At 47.9% G+C, this 26,974-nt stretch overlaps 1 protein-coding gene across 6 annotated transcripts in view; it reads left to right on the top strand.

Annotated features, from left to right (window-relative positions):
* The first annotated feature begins 10,198 nt into the window (after positions 1 to 10,198).
* The window catches only part of CHKA (choline kinase alpha), a 62,176-nt gene continuing 45,400 nt past the window's right edge, over positions 10,199 to 26,974 (top strand). For 3 of the 6 annotated variants that reach the window (XM_030833320.2, XM_030833316.2, XM_030833317.2), the window contains exon 1: positions 10,199 to 10,669. In XM_030833320.2, the coding sequence (XP_030689180.1) occupies positions 10,353 to 10,669 (317 nt within the window). In that variant the 5' untranslated portion in view covers positions 10,199 to 10,352. The remainder of the gene's footprint in view (positions 10,670 to 26,974) is intronic. The other 3 variants (XM_030833318.3, XM_030833319.3, XM_060302848.1) reach the window with 2 other exon arrangements.

Raw genomic sequence — 26,974 nt, forward strand, 5'->3', positions numbered from 1 at the left:
ATGAACCTCAGAGACACTGTGCTGAATAACATAGGCCAGACATGAAAGGACACATATCGCATAGCTCCACTTATAAGAGGTCCCTAGAATAGACAAATTCATTGAGACAGACAGTAGAATGGTGCTTTCCAGGGGCCAGATGGGGGAAGGAACAGGGAGTTGTTGTTTAATGGTTACAGAGTTTCAGTTCTGCAGGATGAAAAGAGTTCCAGAAATCGGTTGCACAACAATATGAATTTACTTAACGCTACTGAACTGTGCACTTAAAAATGTTTAAGATGGCAAAGTTGGTCATCTCAGATGAGAAAGACCAACTTCCTAGGATAGGTAGTAGGACAGTGTGAGGACCCCACTGGGCACATGGTCATGAATTGAAAGGAAAAACAGTTGAACCAGTCACGGGATGTTCCTCTGGAATATTCAGCCTTTTCAGGGGCAGTTGAGAAGGGCAGGTGGAGAGGAGCCAGTTGGGTTTGCCTAAGGTGGGGGTTTGCCAGGTGGATGTAAGAGAGGAAGAGAGTGATGTGTTAGGATAGGCCAGCTGCTAAAACAAAGAGCCCTCAAATCACCCTGGCTAAATAGCACAAAGCTTTGCTTCCAGCTCACATAAAATCCTGTTTTGTTCTTGGTCAGGCGTCTCTCCTCCACATGGTCACTCAGTTTCCCTCCTTCTTTCCATGCTGTTGTTTTCACCCTCAGCTCCCTAGGTCTGAGAGTGGGAAAGAAGGTGTGAGGAAGGCATATCAAATATTTAACCTCCTTGGCCCTGAAGGGACACGTTTGACCTCTGTGTGTGTCTTAGTTCATTCATGTGGTGGGAATGGTGGGTTCAGGGAACCAGGTACTTTGCAACGAGTGCCGCTGCCTTGGCTTCTTCCCTTGGAATCAGGGAAGCAGGAGGGCAAAGGGGCTCTCGCAGGAGGGAGAAGTGACCCACACAAGGAGTCACGTGGTCCTAGCCCATTGCAAGGGGGTGGGGGACGGGGATATGTGGTCGTCCCGTGTTCCCAGGAAGGAGAAGGGCACCTGTGTAGAGGAAATACTCATGGAGTCTCTGCCATGAGGGGCAGGCGTGTTTATGAGGGCGTGTAATCTACACTGGGGGTGGGGAGAAGGGAAGGCTGGAGGGGAGAAAGTGGTAATTACAGCTTGAACAGAGGGTTAAAAAGGGTCAGAAATGGTAGCCAGGAAAGGTCCCAGTGGAGCGCCCTAAACTCAGATAGGAGCTGGTGGATGCAAACTAGGATGTTGGAAATGCATTTCAGGACTGGGTTGTTTCTGGTGGTGAGACAGTGCAGGGCCACGTGTATGGGTCAGTGGGGGGGGGGACGGGGGGACAAGAGACCAGGAGCACAGTGTTCTTTCTCTTTTCACCCTCCAGCTGTGGGTCAGGCTCGGCTGGAAGCTCTTTGTAACTATTCACTCATTTAATCCTCTAACAACCATATGAGGTAGCGACTCAAATTGTTCCCACTACCTTGGGAATCCCAGCCCATTCATTCACGGCACAGCCACTGAAAGAGGAAGATGGACCGAGGGGTCGGTAGACACAGCGGCCAGCCCAGGAGAGGGTGAGGAGTCTCACGGCAGGAGGGCCAGTGGTGTGGGGCTTTGGGGGAGGGCTGTGCGGGTCCTTGGCCTCAGTCTGGAGGCCTGGCTTCCTGGGAGGATCTGCTGACCCATCGCTGCTACCAGGATCACTCGTGCCTTCGGGGAACCGGAACCTTTGTTCTGTCCCAAGTCTCGAGCTGCTCTCGGCCCAAGAGCCCTCCCCCGCACCCTCCCCCGGCCAGGCTGGCGCCACAGCTTCGGGCGGTGCCTTGCTGTTATCGTGGTAATAAAAGCTCTAATTGCAAAAGCGGCTTCATCAAGCCTGTTGGAAGAAACCGGAAAAGGCTTTAGCTCTCCTAACCGAACAGCGGAGCAGCTCCCACCGGGTCCCAAGCGCGGGAAGGGGTCTTGTAGAGCAGGGAGGCCCAGCGGTCCAGCTGGGACGCCCCCCTGAGACCCTGCCGCAGAGGCACGTCTGGGGCGCCCCCAGACGCCCCCCACCTGACCCTCGGCGCAGCGCCCTCTCACCGACAGCAGAGGGGCGCAGGAATCCCAACCGGCCGGATTCCTTTCCCCAGGAGCAACCCCTGGCCTTGGAATTTGGCCTGGCAGCTGGGCTGGGAGTGGTGGGTACGCCCACTGCTTCCCAGAACCCGGTGGATTCCAAAACCATCTTCCCCCTTCTTCATTCGCGTGTCCCCCTCCCTGACACCAACCCTCCCTCTGCCCTGTTAGATGGCCTCCTGAGAAGCTCTGGTACTGGCCAAGGTCACACAGAGTGTTGCCAGGGGGGCCCCACCTCTGGGAGGCTTCTTCAGGCCAGGGTGGGAGTTGGGGGCTGCCAGCTCCCTTGCGTCCAAGCTGGTCACTAAGGAGGGTGCTGGGGATAGAGCTCGGGGCATCCAGGCGAGGGTATCTCCTCCCAGGAGGAAGAGGCCAGATCCTGAGCTTGGAGAATGCGGGGTGGGGATGGCCCAGCGCCGGCCATGGCATCCTGGGTAAGCAGAACCACTGCCTCCTTCCTGTGCCCCTGGGCCTCAGCTTACACATCTGCTCACGGGGCCCTTGGGTCCTGCTCGTTTTTCTCCACAGAGAGGAGAGTAATCCCAAGGCCACCTGACACAAGTCCAGCCTGCAGGGCCCAGGGCTGACTAAGGAGAAAGTAGTCCAGTGGGGTGCAGTTCCTGAACAAAGGTTTCCCGACTGCTAGCCCAGGAGTCTGGTCCCCACAGTGTGACTTCCATCATAACAGGGATCTTTTAAACACTGCATTTATTGTGTTATAAAAAAGTAAAGCAGGGACTACCCTGGTGGCACAGTGGTTAAGAATCCTCTTGCCAATGCAGGGGACACAGGTTCGAGCCCTGGTCCAGGAAGATCCCACATGCCACAGACCAACTAAGCCTGTGTGCCACAACTACTGAGCCTGCGCTCTAGAGCCCGTGAGCCACAACTACTGAGCCCACGAGCCACAACTACTGAAGCCCGCGTGCCTAGAGCCCGTGCTCCGCAACAAGAGAAGCCACTGCAATGAGAAGCCTGTGCACCGCTACGAAGAGTAGCTCCCGCTCGCCGCAACTAGAGAAAGCCCGCGCACAGCAACGGAGACCCAATGCAACCAAAAATAAATAAATAAAATAAAATAAAAGTAAGGCATGTAGGGCACAAAACCACGGGACAGGTTTTCACCAAAATTGAAATAAATAAATAAATAAATAAATAAAATAAAAGTAAGGCATGTAGGGCACAAAACCACGGGACAGGTTTTCACCAAAATTGGAAGGTGACTTGGGAAGGCTCTGCTGTGGGGACACAGGAAATGCACTCAGGGGTGCCCCAGGGATCACTGCAGGACAGTGATGGACAGTCGTTATCAGGGTCTACCACTGGGGCCCCAGGAGGGCCTCCTGTGCCCTAGGGCCTCAGATTTAGATTTCTGGTGTCATTTCTAAATAAGGATAATCAGAGAGACACGGTCAGGCTTGAAAACGTTCTTCACACCGTACCACTTCAGTGCTCCCCCAAAACCATAATTATTTTTGATTAATTCTGCTATTAGCTTGTGAACAGTAAAATTATCTTGTATAGGACCCTTTGCATATGTGTTAAAAGCATTGATTCGTTCAAATTCAGTGTTTCAAATATGCCCCAGTTTTGATAATTACGTTGAGGTACCAGCATGCCTTGGAAATATTGCAGGTTGGGTTCCAGACCACCTCAATAAAGCAAATATCGCAATAAAGCGAGTCACATGAATTTTTTGGTTTCCTAGTGCATATAAAAGTTATGTTTACAGTATACTGTAGTCTATTAAGTATGCAGTAGCATTATGTCTAAAAAAACAGTGTACACCCTGTCAACTGAAAAAAAAACACACAGCTTAAAAGTTGAGAATTACGTTTTATTGGGAGGACATTCTGACAGCTTGGAGGAATCGCTCCAAAGAAGTAAGGGAGGAACCAGGATATATAGGGATTTTTGCAACAAAAACCAGGTAGTCAGAACATTAAAGGATTACTGTTAATTAAAGAAAATCAGACATCTCAAGTTAATGAATTTGGTGCTTTTCTGTGTATGGGAAGATGTAAGAGTCTGGGCTCACTGAAGTAATTTCTTTGATATGCACCTTACCTCTCTAGGGCCAGCATCCTATTCTTTCCCATCCTGAATCCCCTCAGAGTTCACCGTTGGGTGCAGCTGCAAGGGCTGATGGTTTGACAGCCACAACATCCTTTGTTCACTAATATGGCAGGTGACATTCTTCATCCACATACTTTTAAAAATACTTTATTGCTAGAAAATGCTAACCATCATCTGAGCCTTCTCTGAGAGGTAAACTTTTTGCAGTATAAGGTCAACTGAAAAAATGCACAACCTAAGAGCTGAGTTATGTTTCATTTGGGGACCTTCCTGAGGACTACAGTCTGGGAAACAGCCTCTCAGATAGCTCTGAGGAAACATTCCAAAGAGGTAAGGAAGGAGCCGGGATATATAGGATTTTTTTGTTGGGAAAAAAAAAAAAAACAACTTATAGTCAAACATCAAAAGATTACTGCTAATCACAAAAACCAGACATCTCAAGTTAATGATTTTAGTGCTTTTCTCTGTGCGGGAAGATGCAAGAGACTGGGCTTGTTGAAATCATTCCTTTGACAGGCATCTTAGCTGTCTAAGGCCAGTATCCTGTTATTCTCCACCCTGAATTCCCCTCACAGTGCGATGCAAGGGGAAGGCTGCAGTGGTTGATGGCTTGATGGCCACAGCATTTGTTTTTTACTGAAATAGCGGGCAATATTTTTTGTCCACAAAAACATCAAAGATCACTGATCACAGATCACAGTGGCAAATATAATAATAATAATAAAAGTTTGAAATATTGCCAAGATTACCAAAACGTGACACAGACATGAAGTGAACAAATGCTGTTGGAAAAATGCTACCAATAGACTTGCTCCATGCAGGGTTGCCACAAACCTTCCATTTGGGAAAAATGTATTTGTGAAGAGCAATAAAACAAGTTACGCCTGCAATTCTTCATTTTTGAAAGTGCTAGGAGCCTCAAAGAATGGAAAAGTCCCCAGGCCCTGGTAGACTTCTGGGAGGCCCTGCATCGCCAGAGTTCCTGCAGGCTTTGCTTCCCTCATGGTACTTGGGATGAGTTGCTGCAGGGCCACTCTTACTAACAACAGATGATGGCTGCTCTCTGCCAGTCTCTGGGAATCCAGAGAACAATCAGTAGAAGGGCACAGCTACCCTTTGTGTGTCCTTGACTTTGAGCCCAGCCCTTTCCCTGCTGGCTTCCATGACTCCCCCCAACAAACTTGTAGGGTAGGAACAATTATCTCCATCTGGTATAGAGGGGTAGGTAACTTGTCCTAGGTCACACAGTTGGTGGAGGCAAAAGTTCCAAAGACAGGTTTTTACGTCTAATGCTATATACTCAGGATACCTGCATATGGGGTATGGGGCGAGGGCCTGTCCCATCCACCGGACGCATGGGCATACAAGTCACCTGCTTTCATTAAACTCTCTGGGCCCTAGGTCCTACCTGTGGCCTTGAAGCATTGAGGCTAGGTGTATGGTAGAAGGATGCCTCTGAGAAAGGCTGAGACCTCTGGAAGCTGCTGGCCTGCCAAGTCTCTAGCTGACAGAGCAGCCTGGACTGGGGCCAAACCCAGGCACTGAGTGAAGGGGCCCAGTTCCATGTCACACTGCTGGCAGGGCTGTAACCCAATCTTTTTTTTCTTATTTTTTTTATACAGCAGGTTCTTATTAGTTATCTATTTTATACATGTAAGTATATATATGTCAATCCCAATCTCCCAATTCACCTCCCCCACCCCCGCTTGGTGTCCATACGTTTGTTCTCTACATCTGTGTTTCTGCTTTGTAACCCAATCTTGAGCAGGTAGGATTTCAGTCCATTGATCTCTCTGAGCTCACGTTAATATTTTAAGGCTCAGAGCTGAAGTTGGGGTGCCAGGTCTTGAGTGTAGCCTGGGAGGGGGTGGTGAGCACAGCTGTCCTTACTGAAATAGCGGGCAATATTTTTTGTCCACAAAAACATCAAAGATCAGTGATCACAGATCACAGTGGCAAATATAATAAAAGTTTGAAATACTGCCAACATTACCAAAACGTGACACAGACATGAAGTGAACAAATGCTGTTGGAAAAATGCTACCAATGGACCTGCTCTATGCAGGGTTGCCACAAACCTTCCATTTGGGAAAAATGTATTTGTGAGGAGCAATAAAAAAAGTTATGCCTGCATTTCTTCATTTTTGAAAGTGCTAGGAGCCTCAAAGAATGGAAAAGTCCCAGCTGTCCACAGACACAGGGCTGTCCTTCTCCAGCCCTCTAGGGAACTCCCACTGTGCCAAGTGCCTTGGACTTTCTGGGTCAAAGGTGTTTTTGGTGCAGAAGGATGGGGTTCTCCTACATTCAGAGAGCAGAGTCCTGGGTGGGTCCTGGGTCCTGTCCTTACTAGCTGCCTGCCTTGGACAAATGGTTTTACCTCCTGGTAAACCATCGCACCTGAGAGACGAAGTGCTAATGACACTCACCACACTGCTGGCAGTGAAAGTTCAAAGATGCTGGATACAAGTAAGGGGCTTGCACAGGTCCCGCTCGTACCAAGTGCTTGACAAGTGGCCCCTCTCTTTTGAGGGGAGGTAGACGCACAAAGCCTTTCCTAGGAACAGGCCTTGCAGCTGGAGCTGGTGGCAGGGCTGGGGCCCCTGAGTGGATCCCTTTGTTCCTTGGGGGAGGCCCCTGGTCTGCCCAGTGGCCCTGGTGACTCCTCTGCCAGGTTCCTCAGGCCAGACCAGAGGAACCAGTCTGCAGGAATGTCAGAGACTGGACAGGGACCCCCCAATCTCCCGCCTCTAAGCTGTCCAAGGCACATCACCCACACCGTGTGTCTGCTCTCAGAATTCAGCATCAAGGAGCTTTTGGACAATTTTTTCCGATGTCCTACAAGAAAAGATTTTACACTTGGAACACACTCTCTCCAGCACCAGTGGCTGCCATAGCAAATTTCTCTCCAAGCTTCGTCCAGCTGTGCATAAATGATCACATTTTGGTCATCAGAATGTACATTCCAGTTTGCATTCTTTTCTCATATGACATTGTCTTCCGAGGCTGAGTTGCTACAAGTGTGTGCATTATTCATCACCGAATGCCAGCTGCTGGCCAAGAAGCCACGCCATGCAGCACGTTGCACGTAACAACAATACGGGGCGGGGGGTCCTGCTCACCGCACACTTCCTGTACGTCCTCTCGCTCTCCCTCACAACAACCCTGTGCCCTGCGGATTATAACCCCCATGTTACAGCTGAGGAAACTGAGGCTCAACCCAGAGTCATACAGTTAGGAAGTGCTGAGCCAGGACTTCATTTGTTCAGCAAATACTTCCGAGGGCCTACAAACCTCAGGGCCTGCTGGGCACTGTGATGGAGAACTAGACACTTAGGTCCCTGCTTTCCTGGAGGTTGCAGTCCGGTGGGGACACAGACAATACACAATAGAGCAACTAACAAGGGTGAGGGGAGAGGGAGAGGGTGGCGTGGGGTGGGCAGTACTGCTAGTCCAGATTGGAGCAGGGGCCAGGCATAGCTGGTTTCCTCACTGCCCAGTACTGCCAAGTCCTCTGGCTGGCACACTGAAGGCACTTGAGAAATGTGTGGAAAATGAACCCTGCTTACCAACTTCACTGCTGTCTGATACACCAACATCCTTTCTAGCCCAGTCCAGGGCACTAGACAAACATTTAGGTTATTTCCAGCTTTCTTCAGTGAGAGAACACGGTGATGGCCAGTTTTATGCACAGGGCTTTTTGCTGTCAATGACTTCTTTTCTTGGGAGGAAGTCTTGAGAATGGGGTTGCTACCTCAAGGGTCATGGGCATATTTACCTTTCTGGATTTCTCCTTCGGGTGGTGATATGCCTGGCACTTTTCCTGAGCACCTACCGTGTGCTGTATACACCATCACAGATGACTCTGGAAAGTTGATATTATTATGCCCCTTGCAGAGGTAAGCAGCCTGAGGCTCCTGACTGCCTGGTAGAGATGCCTTCTCAACTAGCTCAAACACCCCTAATGTAAAACCTAATAGTTTAGCATTACTATACGCCAAGCTCCTCAGTTTCTGCTTTGGAGGTGTTGCATGGAATTGATCACGCCGGTGCTAAGGGTGGGCCCTGACTGGCCAGGCCAAGGACGGGCCATTGAGAGCTCAGTCCAGGACTTTAGTTTGACTGTAGGGGAGGGAAGTTTTGTCCATATGGACATGGTGCTCTTCACACAAAGGAGCCAGGACACCTGCCCGGCTCCTCACCTTAGCCAAGGGGCCTCACCTGAGCTGTTCAGCCTCCGCAGGACTCAGTCTTCATATCCATTAAATGGAAGCAGTAACAGATATAACTTTCCAACACTTTTAATGAGGCAATTTTTTATTCCCACAGGGAACTGCGATCCCATAAAGGGGTCTGTGGGTTCTAGTAGCCTAAACCAGGCTTGAAACGACAGAGGCTCAACCCCTACTTCCTGTGCCCCTTCCTCCTGGCCAGGTTTCTGGCATTCCTCTGGGATTACCAGGCTGCTGTCACGGGACACTGCGATAAAGGCCTGTCACCTGGGCAGAACGTAGACACAGCCCCACCATCTGAGGGCTGGTATTTTTAGACAAAGTCCTTGGCTCCCTTATCTAAATGGCCTGACTGGAGACCTTGATTTCTCAGCTTTTCCAACATCCAATGGGACTCCTACTCTGCCCCCTCCTCCATGCTGGATGGCTCCCAGCTCCCTCCAGTTCAATGTCCAGGCCCACCTCCACAGCTGCCTTGACAAAAGTCCCCTTTCATCATAATCCTTTTGTTCAATGAGCGCATTTTTCTTGGAGCAAGTTCAGCCAAGTGCACACTGCTAAAGAGAGATGTTTTCTTCCCGAAGACTGTGAAATCCCCACGTAGAAGCCATTTCCTGCATGCCAGGCGCTGAATTTCCTAAGCAGCCAGGGAACCCTCTTGTCCCAGCTCATGCCCGGTAAAAACAGGGTCTGTAATTTAAAAATTTATCCATACTCCAAATGCTTTCGGAAAGGATTGGGGCGGCGGGGTGAGAGGAGTGAGGGACATGGGGCAGTAAATGTGGTAAATGCGAGCAGGGGCCCTTGCCTCCCCTCCGCGGGCAAAGGTGCGTTACACACAGTCACGGGGCTGCCTCCAGCGTGGGGGCGGGCGGGGCGGCACCCACAAAGCCAGCAGCCCCGTGGCACTCACCTTTGGCCAGTACTCAGGGCGGCTGCGGGGATGCCGCTCCGCCCGCCCCGAGCCTCTAGGCCCTGGCATCCTCAGCACCACGGACAGGGAAACTGAGGCTGCAGGAGGCTTCAGAGGGCTCCGCGGCCAGCTGTGCGGCCTTGAACCAGTCGCTTCTTCCCCCTTTCGGGCGTGACCCGGGGACAATAATTTCTCAGGCTCCAGCTTGGACGGGGCGTGGCCGCGCCTCGCAGGGAGCTAAGCCGGCGCTGGGAAGTGTTATAAAAACACACGCACGGAGCTGCAGAAGGAGGTGCCTCGCCCAAGGTCATGCGGAAAGAGAAGCCAGCCTCCAGGGACCGGCTTCCTAACTGCCCGCTGCCAGGCCCCGGCCTCTGATGTCCTGCAGGATTCGAGGAGTCAAACAAAGTTTCGGCCACCAAAGCCAAGTTCTGGCTCCCCCGAGGTTCAAGGGCCGCGCAGCCCCCGCCCCCACTCGGGGAGCCCCCCCACCCCGGGGAGCCCCCCCCCGCCTCGCTAGCTTTCTCCATCCTCGCGACCCCAGCACCGGCTCGACGCTCCGCCCCCTCGAGGCCCCGCCTCCCCAGGCCGCAGGAAACGAGACAGCGGGGGGAGGCCGTGTGCTGCCGCAGCCAATGGGGAGGCGGCGTGGCGAGGGCGGAGGCGGTTGTGATGCGCCAGGCCGACGGACGGCGGCCAATCAGCGGCGAGCGCGAGGGCGGGCTGTGACGCGGCCGGCGCTCCTCGTGCGGCGGCAGTACAGGAGCGAGCGCCACGGCCAGCAGAATCAGCCGAGCGCCGCCGTCGCCCGCCACTTGCCGCTTCCACGCCGCCGCCGCCGCCGCCGCCGCCCCGCGACCGCCCGCCGGCCCCCCAACCGCCGCCGCCCCCGGCCTGCCCGTCAGCGAGCGGGCGAGCGGCCTCCGCGCCCGGTCTCCGTGAGGGGGGCGTCCAGCCGGATCCTGAGCCTCGCGCTCTCGTGTTGCGGCCGACCGCGCCTCCTCGGCCGCCTGCCCGGCATGAAGACCAAGTTCTGCAACGGGAGCGAGGCGGAGCCCTCGCCGCTCGGGCTGCTGCTGAGCTGCGGCAGCGGCAGCGCGACCCCGGCGCCCGGCGTGGGGCAGCAGCGCGACGCCGCCAGTGACCTCGAGCCCAAGCAGCTGGGCGGGCGGCAGCCGCAGCTCGCGCTGCCCCCGCTGCCGCTGCCCCCGCCGCCGCCGGCCGACGATCAGCCCGAGCCCAGGACGCGGCGCAGGGCCTATCTGTGGTGCAAAGAGTTCCTGTCCGGCGCCTGGCGGGGCCTTCGCGAGGACCAGTTCCACATCAGTGTCATCAGGTCGGTGTCGGCGGCGCGCCGGGGCGGGCGTGAGGGAGGGAGGGCTTCGCGGACGCGGTCGGGTGACGAGGGCCGGGGGCGGAGTCTGAGGTCGGGGGCGGAGCCGGGGGCTCTGCGACCCGCGAAGCCACCTTTCAGGAGCCTTTGTGAAATCCAGGCCAAATCCCGTGAAACGGGCCCCCGAAGACCCTCCAGAAGGCAGGCTGTTGAAAACATGCCGCTTTCGTGGCAAAACAGGTCTCTTCTAAGGAGAACAGTACTGTTCAATCACAAAGTACATTTTGTCCAGAAGCTTAAACTGTGTCTAGCAAGTCCCTTTGGGTTTAGGGCCTTGAATGAAGGAGGGATGTTTTGGCTGGCTTAAAAAAATCACTTGGTGACTTACTTTTAGTTCTTCAAGTCCATGATTAGGTTTTTCCCACTGAAAGAGACATTTGTTAGGGGTGAAGGGGTGACGTTTGTTAGTTCCCCGCTAACCGCTCAGACATGTAGGTGTGTGACCAGCCAAAGTTAGGATGTGTGGCTCAAAAAATAACTAAGAGTGAGGTAGAAAGAATTTCCCCCCCTCTTTTAAGCTTAAAAAAACTAATCATAAGTTTAAATTACAAAAAAAGTAAGCGTGTATGTATTCAGACTTAACAGCAAAAGATAAACTGGTTTTTGTCCATCCTGCTCCCATGAGATGATCACTTAACATTTAGTGGGCTTACTTCTACTGAGACCTTTAAAAATGTGTTTTCTTGGGCTTCCCTGGTGGCGCAGTGGTTGAGAGTCCGCTTGCCGATGCAGGGGACGCAGGTTCGTGCCCCGGTCCGGGAAGATCCCACATGCTGCGGAGCAGCTGGGCCCGTGAGCCATGGCCACTGAGCCTGCGCGTCCGGAGCCTGTGCTCCGCAACGGGAGAGGCCACAGCAGCGTACTGCAAAAAAACAAATGTTTTCTTTTTCTGCTAATTTTCTTGTAACTGGTTGACCAGGTTGAGTGCAGTATCTAGAAACTGGCTCGCTGGCTGGCTGCCACCGATAAGCCCCAAATCCAGTTTTAGTCATTTGATTCCTTTTCTCTGCCCAGTGCTTCGCCAGAGCTGCAAATGCAGCAAAATTAACTGAGCTTCACTTTCTTTTTGTGCCTGTGGCCTCTCTTACAGATATGCCTAGGAGCAGTGAGAATCATAAAGGTAGAAAGAGAAAAGAAAACCAAAGAATTGCTTAATGAAACCTTTGTTTTTTTCCTGAAATGAAACTGTCTCCCAAACTATCACATTTAGTTAGGCCTGAAAATTCTCAGTGAGAAGATCATCCGAGGCCATGTGATCGTCAGGTCGTCCAGCTGTAAAGTGGAAAACGTAGAGGGGCAGTGACTTGCCTGAGGTCAGTGGCTCTGTGCTGACATCACAGTGAGCTGCCTGGTCTCTTGAACCCACCTCCTACTCCAGTGCTCTTGCCTGTTGCCTATGAAAACGTTTCGGCTACCCTGGCTCCAGCTGTAAGATGTTTTTGAGGTGCTTTTCTGGGGAGTGTCACTCATTAGATAAACCTTTGTGTTTTTGCTCAAACCTGACATTCTAAAAGCTTTGAGGATGCCGATGAAAAAACTGATCGGTAGTCAATCTAAGGAAATGGAAAATTTTATTCAAGTCAGACTGAGGATTATAACCCGGAGACAGCCTCTCCGAGAGCTCTGAGAACTGTTCTGAAGAGGTAAAGGGGGAGGCCCAAATATATGTGATTGTTGCACAGGGGGTGCGTGCAGTCGAGCTCACATCTCAGCAGAAGGTGGCTGCTAGTCATGAGGAATGACTTCTTAATTAATGCTGTTAGTGCCTTTCTAAGTGTGGGAAGGTGCAAGGATAAAAAATTTCTACAGAAAATATAATATCTCTCTGAGGGTCAGTTCTGTCATTTTTCTGAGGGCATGGAGTACTTCATCCTGATCTTTGCCCTGAATTCCTTTCAGGGTGTATTGTAAGTCAGCAACTACAGTGGCTAATGATTTGATTCTCGTTGAACTGGATAGTGGGCAGGATTCTTTATTCTGCAGTCCCTTCCCTTTCGGTTGTAATTTCAACCAAGGTTTGGGAGGCATTTCGTGACCAGTCTGTCCCACTGCGTTAAGAATGCTCATTCCCAGGCCAGGGGAAGATTTTGTTGATAGGCCACTCAGTGTGCTGTTAGTGGACTAGGCCCTGTTAACAGTAGCGAAAAGCCTCTGGACCACCTATCTTAGTAGTCTGTTATGCTCCAGGAAAAGTTTCCTTCTTCTTTAAAAAAAAAATTTTTTTTTTAATTATTTATTTTTGGCTGCGTTGGGTCTTTATTGCTGTGCACAGGCTTTCTCTAGTTGTGGCGAGCAGGGGCTACTCTTCGTTGCGGTTCGCGGGCTTCTCTTATTGAGGAGCACGGGCTCTAGGCACGCAGGCTTCAGTAGTTGTGGCACACGGACTCGGTAGTTGTGGCTCGCGGGCTCTAGAGCGCAGGCTCAGTAGTTGTGGCGCACGGGCTTACTTGCTCTGCGGCATGTGGGATCTTCCTGGACCAGGGCTCGAACCTGTGTCCCCTGCATTGGCGGGTGGCTTCTTAACCACTGCGCCACCAGGGAAACCCCAAAGGTTCCTTCTTGTTGCTTCTTCCCATATCTAGAGCTATACTATTATAATCGTTGGTCTTATAGAACTGTAAGTTTGGTCAATCATTTCAAGTTGGCTAATCATCATTAATTTTATTGGAGGCTTAGTCACACACTTGGTAATGCAAGAAACAGTAATCTTGTAAAATAGGCAGAATACTGGTAATATAGCTAGTGACATTAATAAGATCATAAGTAAGTATTTAAGCTAAGAACTTCCATTAGGTTTGGCCCAGTATCACCCCAGGTCGTCTGACCAGTCTGTTCTGGGCCAGTTGCTGTCTTTAAGGGAAATAATATACTGGCATTGTATGTGAAGTTCACCAAAGATGTCTTCAAGTGCAAGGTGAGTGAGTGGTGGGTCATTGTGACCCCTAACAGGATTGGGAAAGGAGTTACATGGTTGGCTCCAGAAGAAGAAAAATTGATCTTTATGGTTGAGCAGGTATTTCTGTCATTGGGGAGGTCTGGTTAACACATAACGTAGATGCGCGATGCATGCCAGAGGGGAGGGAGGAGGCCAAATGGGCAGAGAAAAATTTTGTGTTTAAATTTTTCTTGTCTTGCCTTAAAATATGAATTTTTATTTCATCAAGGATGTTTTGTTTGTTTTCCCCAGGAATCAGTGGTCTTGGAAGACACAGCTTTCCTTTTGGTTTGGTGGACCTTTTAAAATAATGTTGTGTGGTGTGATACACTGCCTCAGTCCTGTTTTCTGGAATAGAATGTAGTTATGGAATGAGTTTAACAAGGAGAAAAGAGGTGATTTAGGATATGGGAAAGTGAGTGATGCCTAGCTTTAAAAAAAAGGCAAAAGAGGTAGTTCAAGTGGGGAAAGATATACACTTGGTTGAAATTCAGTGGCCCCCCCATAGCCAGTCCATGTACAGGTTCTGGCTGTCACGTGTTCCTGATCCGTCTCTCCAGCCCCGGCTCTTTGCTGGGTGCCCGCCTCAGCGCAGCCCATCCAGTCCATCCCACACTTGACCCTTCTGCCCCTCCCCACCCTGGAATATGTTTCTCCTGCTTCTTTTCTTTGAGTTATTAACAGCAGCTGGCTGGTGCCTCAGGATTATTTCTCACCCTTTGCATTGGCTCAGAAAGCCCTCCTCAGCACTCGGTGGCAACTAAACCCTAGTGAACTGCTCTTGTGCCCACACCTCCGGTCTGCTCCAGGCCCGCTGTCCTTGCTTAGACCCTGTAACAGGAGGCACCTGTGGATATCCTTGTGCTTTGGGTGGCCACCCCCCCTCCATTCTGTATCCCATTGCCAGGGATTTCTCAAATATCCTGACTCCTTTGTTTAAAAGTTTACTGTGGCGTCCTGTAGCTAGAGAATAAAATCCAAACTTGTTTGCATGGTTTATACTTGGGCCCCAGCCTTAATTTTTCAGGGTGGTTCTTTTTTTGTTGCTGTTTTAAAATCATTCCTTTCCCCTAACCAGCAGCAACTAACAGTGAGCTAGTTACACTTGTCCTTGCACTTCTTGAATGAGCTTTGTGTTTTCAGTCTCCAGACCTTTCTTTGCTCCTACATTTGCTCCTACATTCTCCTACATCCTGGCAGCCTGGTGTCTGCCTTTTTTTTTTTTTTAATAAATTTATTTATTTATTTAATTTTTGGCTGTGTTGGGTCCTTGTTGCTGCACATGGGCTTTCTTTTAGTTGCAGTGACCGGGGGCTACTCTTTGATGCGGTGTGTGGGCTTCTCATTGCGGTGGCTTCTCTTGCTGCGGAGCACCGGCTCTAGGCGCGCGGGCTTAGTTGCTCCGCAGCATGTGGGATCTTCCTGGACCAGGGCTCCAACCTGTGTCCCTTACACCAGCAGGCGGATTCTTAACCACTGCACCACCAGGGAAACCCCCTGGTGTCTGCTTTTAAAATACCTCCTTCAAGGCCTAACTTAGAGAGCCAGAGAGAATTAGTTTCTTCCTCATTTAGGTTTCTTCCATACCACTTCATGCATACACATCTTTATGTCACAGCACTTACCACATTATGTGTGTTCACTCGTTCAAGTCTGTTAGACTGAATTCCTAGAGGGCATGTCGTGTTCATCTTTGTATCTCCAGTAGTAGAAGAGTGCCTGACTTTAGCACCTGGATTTTCGCTTAAATTGGCTTCTTTGCTGTCCTCCTAATGTGATGATAGGGCTCTTTGTAATCAGACTACTGGTTGCCTGAGTCCCTCCAGCTATGAGTGGTATAGGGAAAGATAAAAATTACTGTAACATGAAAATTGTCATTAATGTACTGACCACTTGGAAATTTTGTCCATGCCCGGACATCACAGCTGAACACTAGCTTCTGTTTCTGCCCATCAAATCAATGTTTGTTATTATCACGCTCATTGCTGGTGGATAGAACAGTCACAGTGAGTTGTGAAATGAAATTGTAAATCTTGCAAAAGATGCAAGATATCATGAAGTTTGATGAAAGAAATGTTTGTGGACTATTAAAGTTTTACACACATCTCCCCACAGACCCACTACGAGTTGAGAAATGATAGGATAGATGGTACCATGGGCCCTTCAAAATCAGATCATTTAAATATCAAAAGACAGAGAGGGCCTTGAAAAGACTGGCAAAGTCCTCAGCTGTGTTTGCAAAAGTATACAGTAAAAGTCAAAGAAGGAGTGAATTGTGCTTTATGGTGCTATCTTAAAGGGTTTTGGAAAAATTATGCCAAAACTCCCTACTTGATTTCCTTTATATGTACATAGTTACTTTGATAATCTAAATTATGTTACATGTAAAGACATAAATAATTCTGTTCCATTTTTCAAGATAAAGTTTCATTTACACTTTGTTTTTACTGTACACTGTGAAAATTTGGTCCCTTAAGGGGCCTTACTTTTTTTGTAAAAAAAATTAATAAACTTAACTTTTTTTAGAGCAGTTTTAGATTCACAACCAAATTGGGCAGAAAGTACAGAGAGTTCCCATTATACCCTCCTCCCCCCACAGCCTCTCACTGTTGACATCATTCTTCTCCTGCAGTGGTACATTTGTCACAGTCCACGAACCTCCACTCACACATCATTATCACCCAAAGTCCACAGTTTACATTAGGGTTCACTCTTGGCGGTGTACCTTGTACAGGTTTGGACGAATGTATAATGATGTGTACTATATCCACCATTGTAGGATCCTACAGAATAGCCTCGTGGCCCAGAAAGTCCTCTGTCCTCTGCCGATTTATCCCTCCCTCCCCTCAAACCCTGATCTTTTTAGTGTCTCCATAGTTTTGCCTTTTCTAGAATGTCATATGGTTGGAATCATACAGTATAGCCTTTTCAGATTGTCTTCTTTCATTTAATAATATGCATTTAAGTTTGCTCCGTGTCTTTTCATGCCTTGATAGCATATTTTGTTTTAGTGCTGAATCATATTCCATTGTATGGGCGTACCACGGTTTATCCATTTGCCTGCTGAAGGATATCTTTTTTTTTTTTAAGTCTTTATTGAATTTGTTACAATATTGCTTCTGATCTGTGTTTTGGTTTTTTGGCCCCAAGGCATGTGGGATCTTAGCTCCCCGACAAGGGATCAGACACGTACCCCCTGCATTGGAAGGTGAAATCTTAACCACTGGACCGCCAGAGAAGTCCCTGAAGGATGTCTTGATTGCTTCCAAGGTTTGACAGGAATACAGCTGTTATGAACATCTGTGTGCAGGTTTTTCTCTGGACATGTTTTCAGTTCATTTGGGTAAATACCAACAAGCCCAGGTGCTGGATTATATGGTAAGAGTATGTTTAGTTTGGTAAGAAGCTGCCAAACCGTCTTCCAAAGGGGCTGCACCATTTTGCATCGCCACCAGCAGTGAATGAGTTCCTGTTGTTCCACATCCTCCAGCATTTGGTGTTGTCAGTATTCTGGATTTTGGCCATTCTGCTAGGTGTGTAGTAGTATCTTGTTTTAATTTGTGATTCTCTAATGGCAAATGATGTTGAGCATCTTTTCCTGTGCTTACTTGCCATCTGTGTATCTTCCTTGCTCAGGTGGTTGCTTGGATCTTCCGCCCATTTTTTTTTTTTTTTTTTTGCGGTGCGCGGGCCTCTCACTGCTGTGGCCTCTCCCATTGCGGAGCACAGGCTCCGGACACGCAGGCTCAGCGGCCATGGCTCACGGGCCCAGCCGCTCTGCGGCATGTGGGATCCTCCCGGACCGGGGCAGGAACCCGCGTCCCCTGCATCGGCAGGCGGACTCTCAAACCACTGCGCCACCAGGGAAGCCCCCGCCCATTTTTAATCAGGTTGTTTTCTTATTGTTGAATTTCAAGAGTTCTTTGAATGTTTTGGATAATAGTCCTTTATCAGATGTCTGTTGCAAATATTTCCTTCCAATTAATGGCTTGCTTTGCATTCTCGATAGTGTCTTTTGCAGAGGAGAATTTTTTAATGTTAATGAAGTCCAGCTTATCAGTTATTTCTTTCAAGGATCATGTCTCTGAAGTTGTATCTAAAACATCATCACCATACCCAAGGTCAACTAGATTTTCTTTAATGTTATGTTCTAGTTTTATAGTTTTGCATCTTACATTTAGGTCAATGATCCATTTTGAGTTAATTTTTGTGAAGGTATAAGGTCTGTGTCTAGATTTCCTTTTTTTTGGCTGGGGCTGTCCAGTCCTTCCAGCACCATTTGTTGAAAAGACTATCCTTTCTCCACAGTATTGTTTTTGCTCTTTGTCAAGATCAGTTAACTGTATTGATGTGGGTCTGTTTCTGGCCTCTGCATTCTGTTCCATTGATTTATTTGTCTGTTTTTTTTTGTTTTGGCCAGTATCACGCTATCTTGATTCCTGTAGCTTTTTAGTAAGTCTTGAAATCTGTACGATCAGTCCTCAGACTTTGTTCTTCTTTAGTATTGAGTTGGCTGTTCTAGGTCTTTTGCTTCCCCATGTAACTTTAGAATCAGTTTGTTGATATGCACCAAGTAACTTGCTGGGATTTTTATTGGGATTGCATTGAATCTATAAATCCAGTAGGGAAGAACTGACATCTTGACAATATTGAGTCTTCCTGTTCACAAACATGGAATATCTCTCCATTTATTTAGTTCTTTGATATCTTTCGTTAGAATTTTGTAGTTTTCCTCATATAGATCTTGTACATATTTTGTTAGATTTATACCTCAGTATTTAATTTGGGGGGGGTGCTAATGTAAATGGTAACACGTCTTTAATTTCATTGTCTACTTGTTCATTGCTGGTATACAGGAAAGCAACTGATTTTTGTATATTAACCTTGTATCACATAACCTTGCTATAATTGCTTATTAACTCCAGGAGTTCTTTTCTTCAGTCTAGTCTCTTGGCTTGCTCATCTCTGACCCTTATGCCCACCGTCTCCTTCCTTGGTTTCCTCTCTGGCGGAGCCTGGCAGTCAGCCTAGACTCCCTCCATGATCTCACCATCCTCTGTCCACTGGCAGGGAATCTTTTACCGCCCTAGGACAGCCCTCATCTTTAGCTTTGCATTAGCCCATCTTGCATCCACAACCAGACTGCCATCTCCCTGTAAATCAACATTCAATCATCTCATTGTGCCTAGTACTTTTTTTGTTGAATATCACAGTAGTCTAGGGCCTGGTGATGAAACAATAAAAACATAAGGCCCAGGAGGTCCATGTGGGCTAGAAGGGCTGTGGGGCACTTTGTGGAGAAAGTGGGAGCATCCCTGAACTCTGAGAGGTGGAAGGACCTTTCAGGTGGGAAGAGGAGGCAGAGGTGTGCTGTGTCCCAAGGATGCTAAGGTTGGTGGCTTGAAATGGGTATTTTAGAAGTACTTTCTGAGGGACGTTTGGTAATGTCTGGACACATTTTTTTTTTTTTTTTTCTTTTTGCGGTATGGGGGCCTCTCACCGTTGTGTCCTCTTCCGTTGCGGAGCACAGGCTCAGGACGCGCAGGCTCAGCGGCCATGGCTCACAGGCCCAGCCGCTCCACGGCACATGGGATCCTCCCGGACTGGGGCATGAACCCGCATCCCCTGCATTGGCAGGCGGACTCTCAACCACTGCGCCACCAGGGAAGCCCCCAGACACATTTTTGATTGTCACGATTTCGTGGTGGTGATGGTGGTGGTATTACTGGCATCTAGTGGGTAGAGGGCAGGAATACTGCTCAACATCCTACAGTGCTCAGGACAGCACTTCCTCTCCGTGCCCTGAATGTGGACAGTGCTGAGGTTGAGCAGCCTGGAGCAGAGGACTGAAGACTGAGCTTTTCTCTGTCCTGCACACTTTTTTTTTTTTAATAAATTTATTTATTTTATTTATTTATTTTTGGCTGTGTTGGGTCTTCGTTGCTGTGCGCAGGCTTTCTCTAGTTGCGGCGAGCGGGGGCTATTCTTCATTGTGGTTCGTGGGCTTCTCATTGCGGTGGCTTCTCGTTGCAGAGCACGGGCTCTAGGCGCATGGGCTTCAGCAGTTGCAGCATGCGGGCTTCAGTAGTTGTGGCACACAGGCTCAGTAGTTGTGGCTCATGGGCTCTAGAGCGCAGGCTCAGTAGTTGTGGCTCACGGGCTTAGTTGCTCCGTGGCATGTGGGATCTTCCGGGACCAGGGCTCGAACCCGTGCCCCCTGCATTGGCAGGCAGATTCTTAACCACTGCGCCACCAGGGAAGCTGTCCCACACACTCTTTTTTTTTTTTTGCCGTACGCGGGCCTCTCACTGTTGTGGCCTCTCCTGTTGCAGAGCACAGGCTCCGGACGCGCAGGCTCAGCGGCCATGGCTCACGGGCCCAGCTGCTCTGCAGCATGTGGGATCTTCCTGGACCGGGGCACGAGCCGGCGTCCCCTGCATCAGCAGGTGGACTCTCAACCACTGCGCCACCAGGGAAGCCCCCACACACTCTTAAAGATTGATAATAAACAACTGACATTATCTCCTGTAATCTTCACAGACCCCTACTAGATACTCTTACACCATCTTACAGAGTAATTTGCCCAAGACCATGCAGCTGTCTGCAGAGCCAGCAGCCCACCTGGGACAAAGCCTGTTCTCGTAACTGTGCCTGTAGACTTGGTGTTGAGAGAGCTGGGAGTTGACACCTGTTCCTGATTACTGTGTACTATGCTGTCATTTTACTGAAGTGCTTTTTTCCCCCTGAGCTGTGGTCGTTTCAAGTTGAATTTTAGATGGTTAGAAGAAATTTTGCAAAGGTCTCCTTTTTTCTTGTTTGTGCTCTAAATTCAGTAGCTCTTTTGATATTACGCTGTCTTCTATTTTCCTTGCAGGCCCTGAACCTTAGGGAGATTAAGTCCTGTGTGTGCTGGGCTTTGCGCCATGTTACTTGTGGACAGTTTGCAGAGGTTTCAGTGGCTTTTTTGGTTTTCAGCAAAGTACAGTTGGTTAGGTGCAGACGAGAAATTTCCCATCTCAGTTTAGCAGGTGAAAACCTTTGTGTTAAAGGCTTCTCTGGAGCAGGCAGTGTCTCAGGTTTCTCGTTGTCTGAGCTGACTCACCTAGATGGACTCCTTTTCCAAATGGTTAAAAATACATAGATGTTTTTGATGGATGAATGGATGAGCAGAGTGTGGCATATACCTGTAATCAGATATTATTCAGCTTTGATAAAAAGGAGATTCTGACACGTTACAACATGGCTGAACCTGGAGGACGTTCTGCTAAGTGAAATAAGCCAGTCAAAAAAGACAAATATTGTGTGATGTCACTGCTGTGAGGTCCCTAGAGAAGTCAGATTCATAGGGACACAGTATCCTGGTGGGTGCCCGGGGCTGGAGGATGGGGAATGGGGCGTTAGTGTTTAAAGGGCACGGAGTGTCAGCTTTATGGAATGAGCAGTCCTGGAGGTAGAAGATGGTGATGGTTGCACAAGAATGTGAATGTACTTAATGCCACTGAACTGTACACTTACCGATGTTTAAGATGGCAAATTGTATGTTATGTGTGTTTCACCTCAACTTAAATATTGGAAAAAAAGTAATCTAGATGTGTGACGTGAAGAATGGCATATTTCAAGACCTTGGGCACTTCACCAACTTGTTGTATCACTACAGCATGCATTTTCCCCATGTAGAATGGGGAAAGACCTGATAAGTCTACAAATAAAGGATACAAGCCATTTGTAAAGCTACTTGTATTAAATACATGTTGCTAAAATAAAAACTATGTTATACAGTAGACCACTATCTAGTGAAGTGATTTTACTCCAAAACTTAAAAAATTGTTTCTGTGGGGCAAAGAGAGTGCACACAATAGTGCAGAGGCTCTCTCCCCTGCATTCACTTTATCACTTGTAGTTAAAATTACCAACTACTTCCTGTCACACACTGAGTACTTGAAGCACAGGGTGTGACATTCCCAAGTGCCCAGGACCTGCCCCGTGTAGACCAGCTTCCTGCTGCCGTGTTAAAGTGACACACAACACAGCATGAATGGACCACATCTACTGGACTGTTCGGCCTTATCTTTGACTTGGATTTGACCTCCTTTCTACACATGGAGTATATTTTCAATCTATGAGAACTTTTCAGAGCAAGCAAACTTGAACGATAGTTTTTATAGCCAACACCTGCCAGTAGCATTCGGTGTTTTTCACAAGGTGGATGAACAGTCTGGGAGGATTTGTGAAGCGGCCAGGAACCAAGATGCCATCTTGCCCTGCAGCTTCGTGGCTGGAGAGGGAGTGATGAGGGAAGGGCCGTACCGTGGTCCCACCCTGAGGACTGAGCCTTAGAAGGTGGGGAGCTGGAAGGGTAGTTTTTACAGTTGCTGTGGCCCAGCCACCTTCCTTTGCTTCCCTGCGTTACAGTTGAGTCCTCTCTGTATTTGAGTGGGGAGCCCTCTTGCCACCTCTGACCTCCTGGGTAAAGTACAGCTGTGCCATAAATGATGAGCTGATAGACCTTTAAGTCAGGGCTGATAGACCTTTAAGTCAGGAGTGTTACCTCATTTGCCTCATGGCGGGGAAATGTTCATTTTCATCTCCCTCCTTGAAAATCTCCACTGCCATTAAGTCTGGAAATTAACTGTACTTTATCCCAAATGTGAGAGTAACCTGTTTGAATTGTAGTGACCTCTTAGCAAGTTAAGAGGATCTTGATGATTTTGTGCCTTACCAGGGTTTTGGGGTTTGTCCTGTGTTTAGGTAACATGTAAATTTCCCCAAGATGCTTCACTCTCTAACACAGTCGACTTCTGTTGGAAAGGATTACGCTTCAGGTTCTGGAACAGTGGGGCTAACGTAGAAAAACATGAGTTGGGGGAGGTGAGAATCAACTTGCCTAAACCTAGAACTGCCTCTAAAGTTGAAGGTTGGAAAAGTCACCAAGAAACAAATTGATCATTACTATTATAGATTGATATCAGTGAAAAACATTTTGGCTTTTTAAAGGGCTCAGTCAGGCAGTTCAGGGCTGAAAATGAGGCCTGGGCCTAAAAATCCTGAAACGTACACAGGGTATTATCTGTTATGTGACTAGAGTAGAGAAATCAGCAGGAAAGTTTCAGTTAACTGGAGCCCAAGTTACTAAACATTTTCCTTAATTTTTTTTAAGAGAAAGTGTGAAAATAAGAAAAAGCAGTATTACTTTAAGCATTAAGAACATTCCCTGGCCTGCCTTGGAAGCCGTTCACATCTGAGTTCCTCTGTGTGTGTCTTAACCTCCCTAGCATTCTGTAGTGATATTTCATGTTCAGAATAAGGGCCCCAGGCCAGTGAGGGGCTTGAAACATGAACAGGTACATCACATTTGCCACCCTATATTTAAGGCAGGAACGGAGGGAGGTACAAAGAGTTTTTAGATTTTCCACAAGAGTGTTTTATTTGTTAGCCTCTAATTATCTTGTGGTTAGGATGGTACTTCATACCGACCTGATGATTAACCAGGAGGTCAGTTGAGTGGGATAGCTCCCTCCTTGAGCATTCATTCCTTTTATTTGTGAAGGGATTACAGAGGACAGTTGGAAAAAAACAAGGGTTATTTTTGCTCATTTTGTTAAAGAAAAAAAATCTTTGAGTAGATAATCAGTGTACTGGCTTTAAGATTCAAACATTACAAAAGGGTGTCTTTCTCCCACCTCTGACCCCAGCGCCTCTCCCTAGAAGCAAGCACTTCCAGAGAGATGTCATGCATACATTAGTATATGTGGGTGTATTCGTTTCTTCAGCAAACACTGAGAGCTGCAATGTGCTAGGCCCTGTGCGAGGGGCTGAGAATGTGTAGCTTCCCCTCCCTCTTTAATACTTAACAGTAGATCACTTTTTTTGCACTAAAAGCAGCACTGTGTCTTGGAGACTGTTTTATATTGGTATTCATTGAACTACCTTATTCTTTTGAATAGCCATATAGTGTTATATTTTAATTGAAATAACATTTTGATCTTTTCAGGACAGTTTGAATGCTAGAACTTCTGCTTTGTTAAGTTAATCATGGTAATAAAAGATTCCATTCATTAAGTGCTCAGGTACTACGTTAATCTGGGCAGTGAGCCTCAGGGAGAGGAATTCTTTTTTTTTTTTTTTAAGATGAAAGTTACTTTAATTTATTTTTATTTATTTATTTATTTTTGGCTGTGTTGGGTCTTCGTTTCTGTGCGAGGGTTTTCTCTAGTTGGCGGCGAGCGGGGGCCACTCTTCATCGCGGTGCGCGGGCCTTTCACTGTCGTGGCCTCTCTTGTTGCACGGCACAGGCTCCAGATGCGCAGGCTCAGTAGTTGTGGCTCACGGGCCTCGTTGCTCCGCGGCATGTGGGATCTTCCCAGACCAGGGCTTGAACCCATGTCTCCTGCATTGGCAGGCAGATTCTCAACCACTGCGCCACCAGGGAAGCCCCAAGGGAGAGGAATTCTTAACCCCAGGGGCTCAGAGAGGCTGAGTAGCTTACCAGGAGTTAAAGTGTTAATAAGTGGTGACTCCTGTCTAGTTCTAACACAGTATGATGGTTATTTCAGCTAGTCACTCAGGTGTGCACTTCAGTTTAGGAAGAGATAACATACACCTGTCTCTATTTTTGCCCAGATTTTTTGTGATAAGCAGTTCTCTACCATAGTACCTATTGCTTGCAAGGTATGTGCAAAAGTATCCTGAGAGTATGATGTCTGGCAAGGACTTCAAATGACCTTGAGCGTGTTGACGAGTCCTGTATTTTAGGTAAGTAATAAAGTCAAGTGGCATATCTCCCCTGAGGTCCAGTCAGTGCTCCCATGGGTTAGAAACCTCAGCAGGCAGGCATCCTGTCACAGTCCAGGGCCAAGTGACATTCATATAGACGAGTCATGTGGAGAAGGCAGGGGTCCCCCCAGGTGTCTGACCTTTTCAGGGACCCTGTTTTACTGATGAGAACTGCGAACAGACCTGGTTTGTGAGTCACCCTTTGTCCGTTTTGGACTGTGAATGAGGGTGAGTAGGATTCTGTTGGGTGTACATACGATGGCAGGTAATTAATGCCTGAAGTTACGGTTGTGGCCTTTTACTGCTCTCCCCTGCACATAGGCTACTGGAAATTTCATCTCTTCCGAGTCTTCCTCTCTTAGTTTTCCTGCGTTGCGTTTGGCCTGCCAGCGCAGGGGTGGAATTCAGGATGCTGCATAAAGAGTACTGTGGAAGCCACCTGGTTCAGAGACGTTCACAACTACTGAAGCATAATTTTAAAACTTTGAAAAGTCCAGAGATTATGAACAGCACTGAAGTGAGCCAATCGACAGGAGGAGGGCAAAGGGCACGGGAGGCCAGTGTTGGCAAACCTTCCCTCCCCAGGCTTTATTCTGGAATCTTTTCTCTTGATGGTTTTGACAATGGCCTGGATGGTGTAAGGTGCCTGGGCTGTGGAAACCAGGTCGTGGGAGAGTGGAGAAGGCGGTGGGCTGTGTGTGTGTGTGTGAGCCCTCCCTGACAGGCCTCAAACTGGGGGGCTGCAGGAGCAGGCCGCAGAAAGATACGTGGGGAGGAGAAGAAGAAGTGTATGGCCAGGACCAGAGGGAAGCACCTTTGGTCGTGCTGGTGGGGGACAGGTGCCACCTCCAAATAGAGTTACAGGTAGGTGTGGGAAGCTGGAAACCCAGTGTAACCACAGAGGTTTCCTGAAGCTTGGTAACTTCTCTTATTCCAAAGTCCGTAGTAATGCTGCTTCTTTTTCCAGATCCTAAAATCAGAGGCATCTTTTTGAGGGCTTGATTTCTCCTAGGGTCTAGAGTTTCATTGGAAGTGTTCACTACTTGGGAGCACATTTTAATCAAATGGTGATTGCCATGGATCATACACACGGAGCTTAATATTAAGAGGACGGTCATTCATAGGTTCAAATAAATCAATGAATGGTTGATTTAATAAACTAAGGCAAGTTATCACTGGTTTAGAAAGGAAAAAGACAGCATTATTGAGATGTAATTCACGTAATATAAAATTCACCCTTTTAAATGGTACAGTTCAGTGTTTTTTAGTATTTTTACAGAGTTATACGGCAATCACTGCTGTTTTTTCAGAACACTTTCATCACCTCAGAATGAAGCCCTGTACCATTAGCGTTCTCTCCCTGTTCTCCCCTCTCCCTAGCTCCTGGCAACCACTGATCTACTTACTTTTTTTTTTTTTGATCTACTTACTTTTTATGGATTTGTCTCTTCTGGACATTTCATATAGATGGACTCATACAACATGCATGGCCTTTTGTGACCAGTTTCTTTCACTTAGCATCATGTTTTCTAGGTTTATCTGTGTTGTAGCATGTATTGGTACTTCATTCCCTTTTATGGCTGAATAATATTTCATTGCTTGATACACCGCAGTTTATTCATTCATTAATTGATGGATATTTGGATTCTTCCCCTTTTTTGGCTATTATAAACATTTGTGTTCAGTGTTTGTGAGGACATATGTTTTCATTTCTCTTGGGTATCTGTCTAGGAGTGAAATTGCTGGGTCATTTGGTAACTCAACATTTAACTTTTTGAAGATGTCACTGATCTTTTGAGCCCTCTGTCAGAGGATCTCCACAGACCCCAACAAATATCCCTATTGAGTTTGAGAGGATATTGGACAAGATTATTGTTGCTTTGACCCATTGTGATCTTTTAACCAGCAACTTTTTTTTTTTTTTTTGCGGTACGCGGGCCTCTCACTGTTGTGGCCTCTCCCGTTGCGGAGCGCAGGCTCAGCGGCCATGGCTTACGGGCCCAGCCGCTCCGCAGCACGTGGGATCTTCCCGGACCGGGGCACGAACCCGTGTCCCCTGCATCGGCAGGCGGACTCTCAACCACTGCGCCACCAGGGAAGCCCTTACCAGCGCCTTTTTTCCCCTTGCTTCCAGTGATCTTGGTTTTATACATATACTAAATTACCAACTGATTTTTGAGAAGAGTTCATTATAGTATATGCTGGTGATTGTGTATTAGATGCCATAAAGTTTTATGTGAAACAACCTCTCTTTATTAAAAATTACATTTATAAAGTAGTAAAGAATAAAATTTTGAAAATAATAAAATAGCTTTATCAAATCTGAACATTTGGCGTCGGGTTCCCTTCTTTTGTCCAGAGGTAACCACCGTTTTGCATTGGTGTTAAAATTCTGTTTCATTCTGAAATAAGATTCTGATCTTTAGAACAGAATTTTGAAGTCTTTTATAACCTGTGTATTTGGTCTAAGTGCTGAAACATTAGAGCATTTTTTGTGACAGGTGTACTTGCAGTAGGGTGGTTCACGTATGGGGGGTTAA

Source organism: Globicephala melas, chromosome 8 (genome assembly GCF_963455315.2).
Source record: "Globicephala melas chromosome 8, mGloMel1.2, whole genome shotgun sequence".
Classification (NCBI taxonomy): Eukaryota; Metazoa; Chordata; class Mammalia; order Artiodactyla; family Delphinidae; genus Globicephala; species Globicephala melas.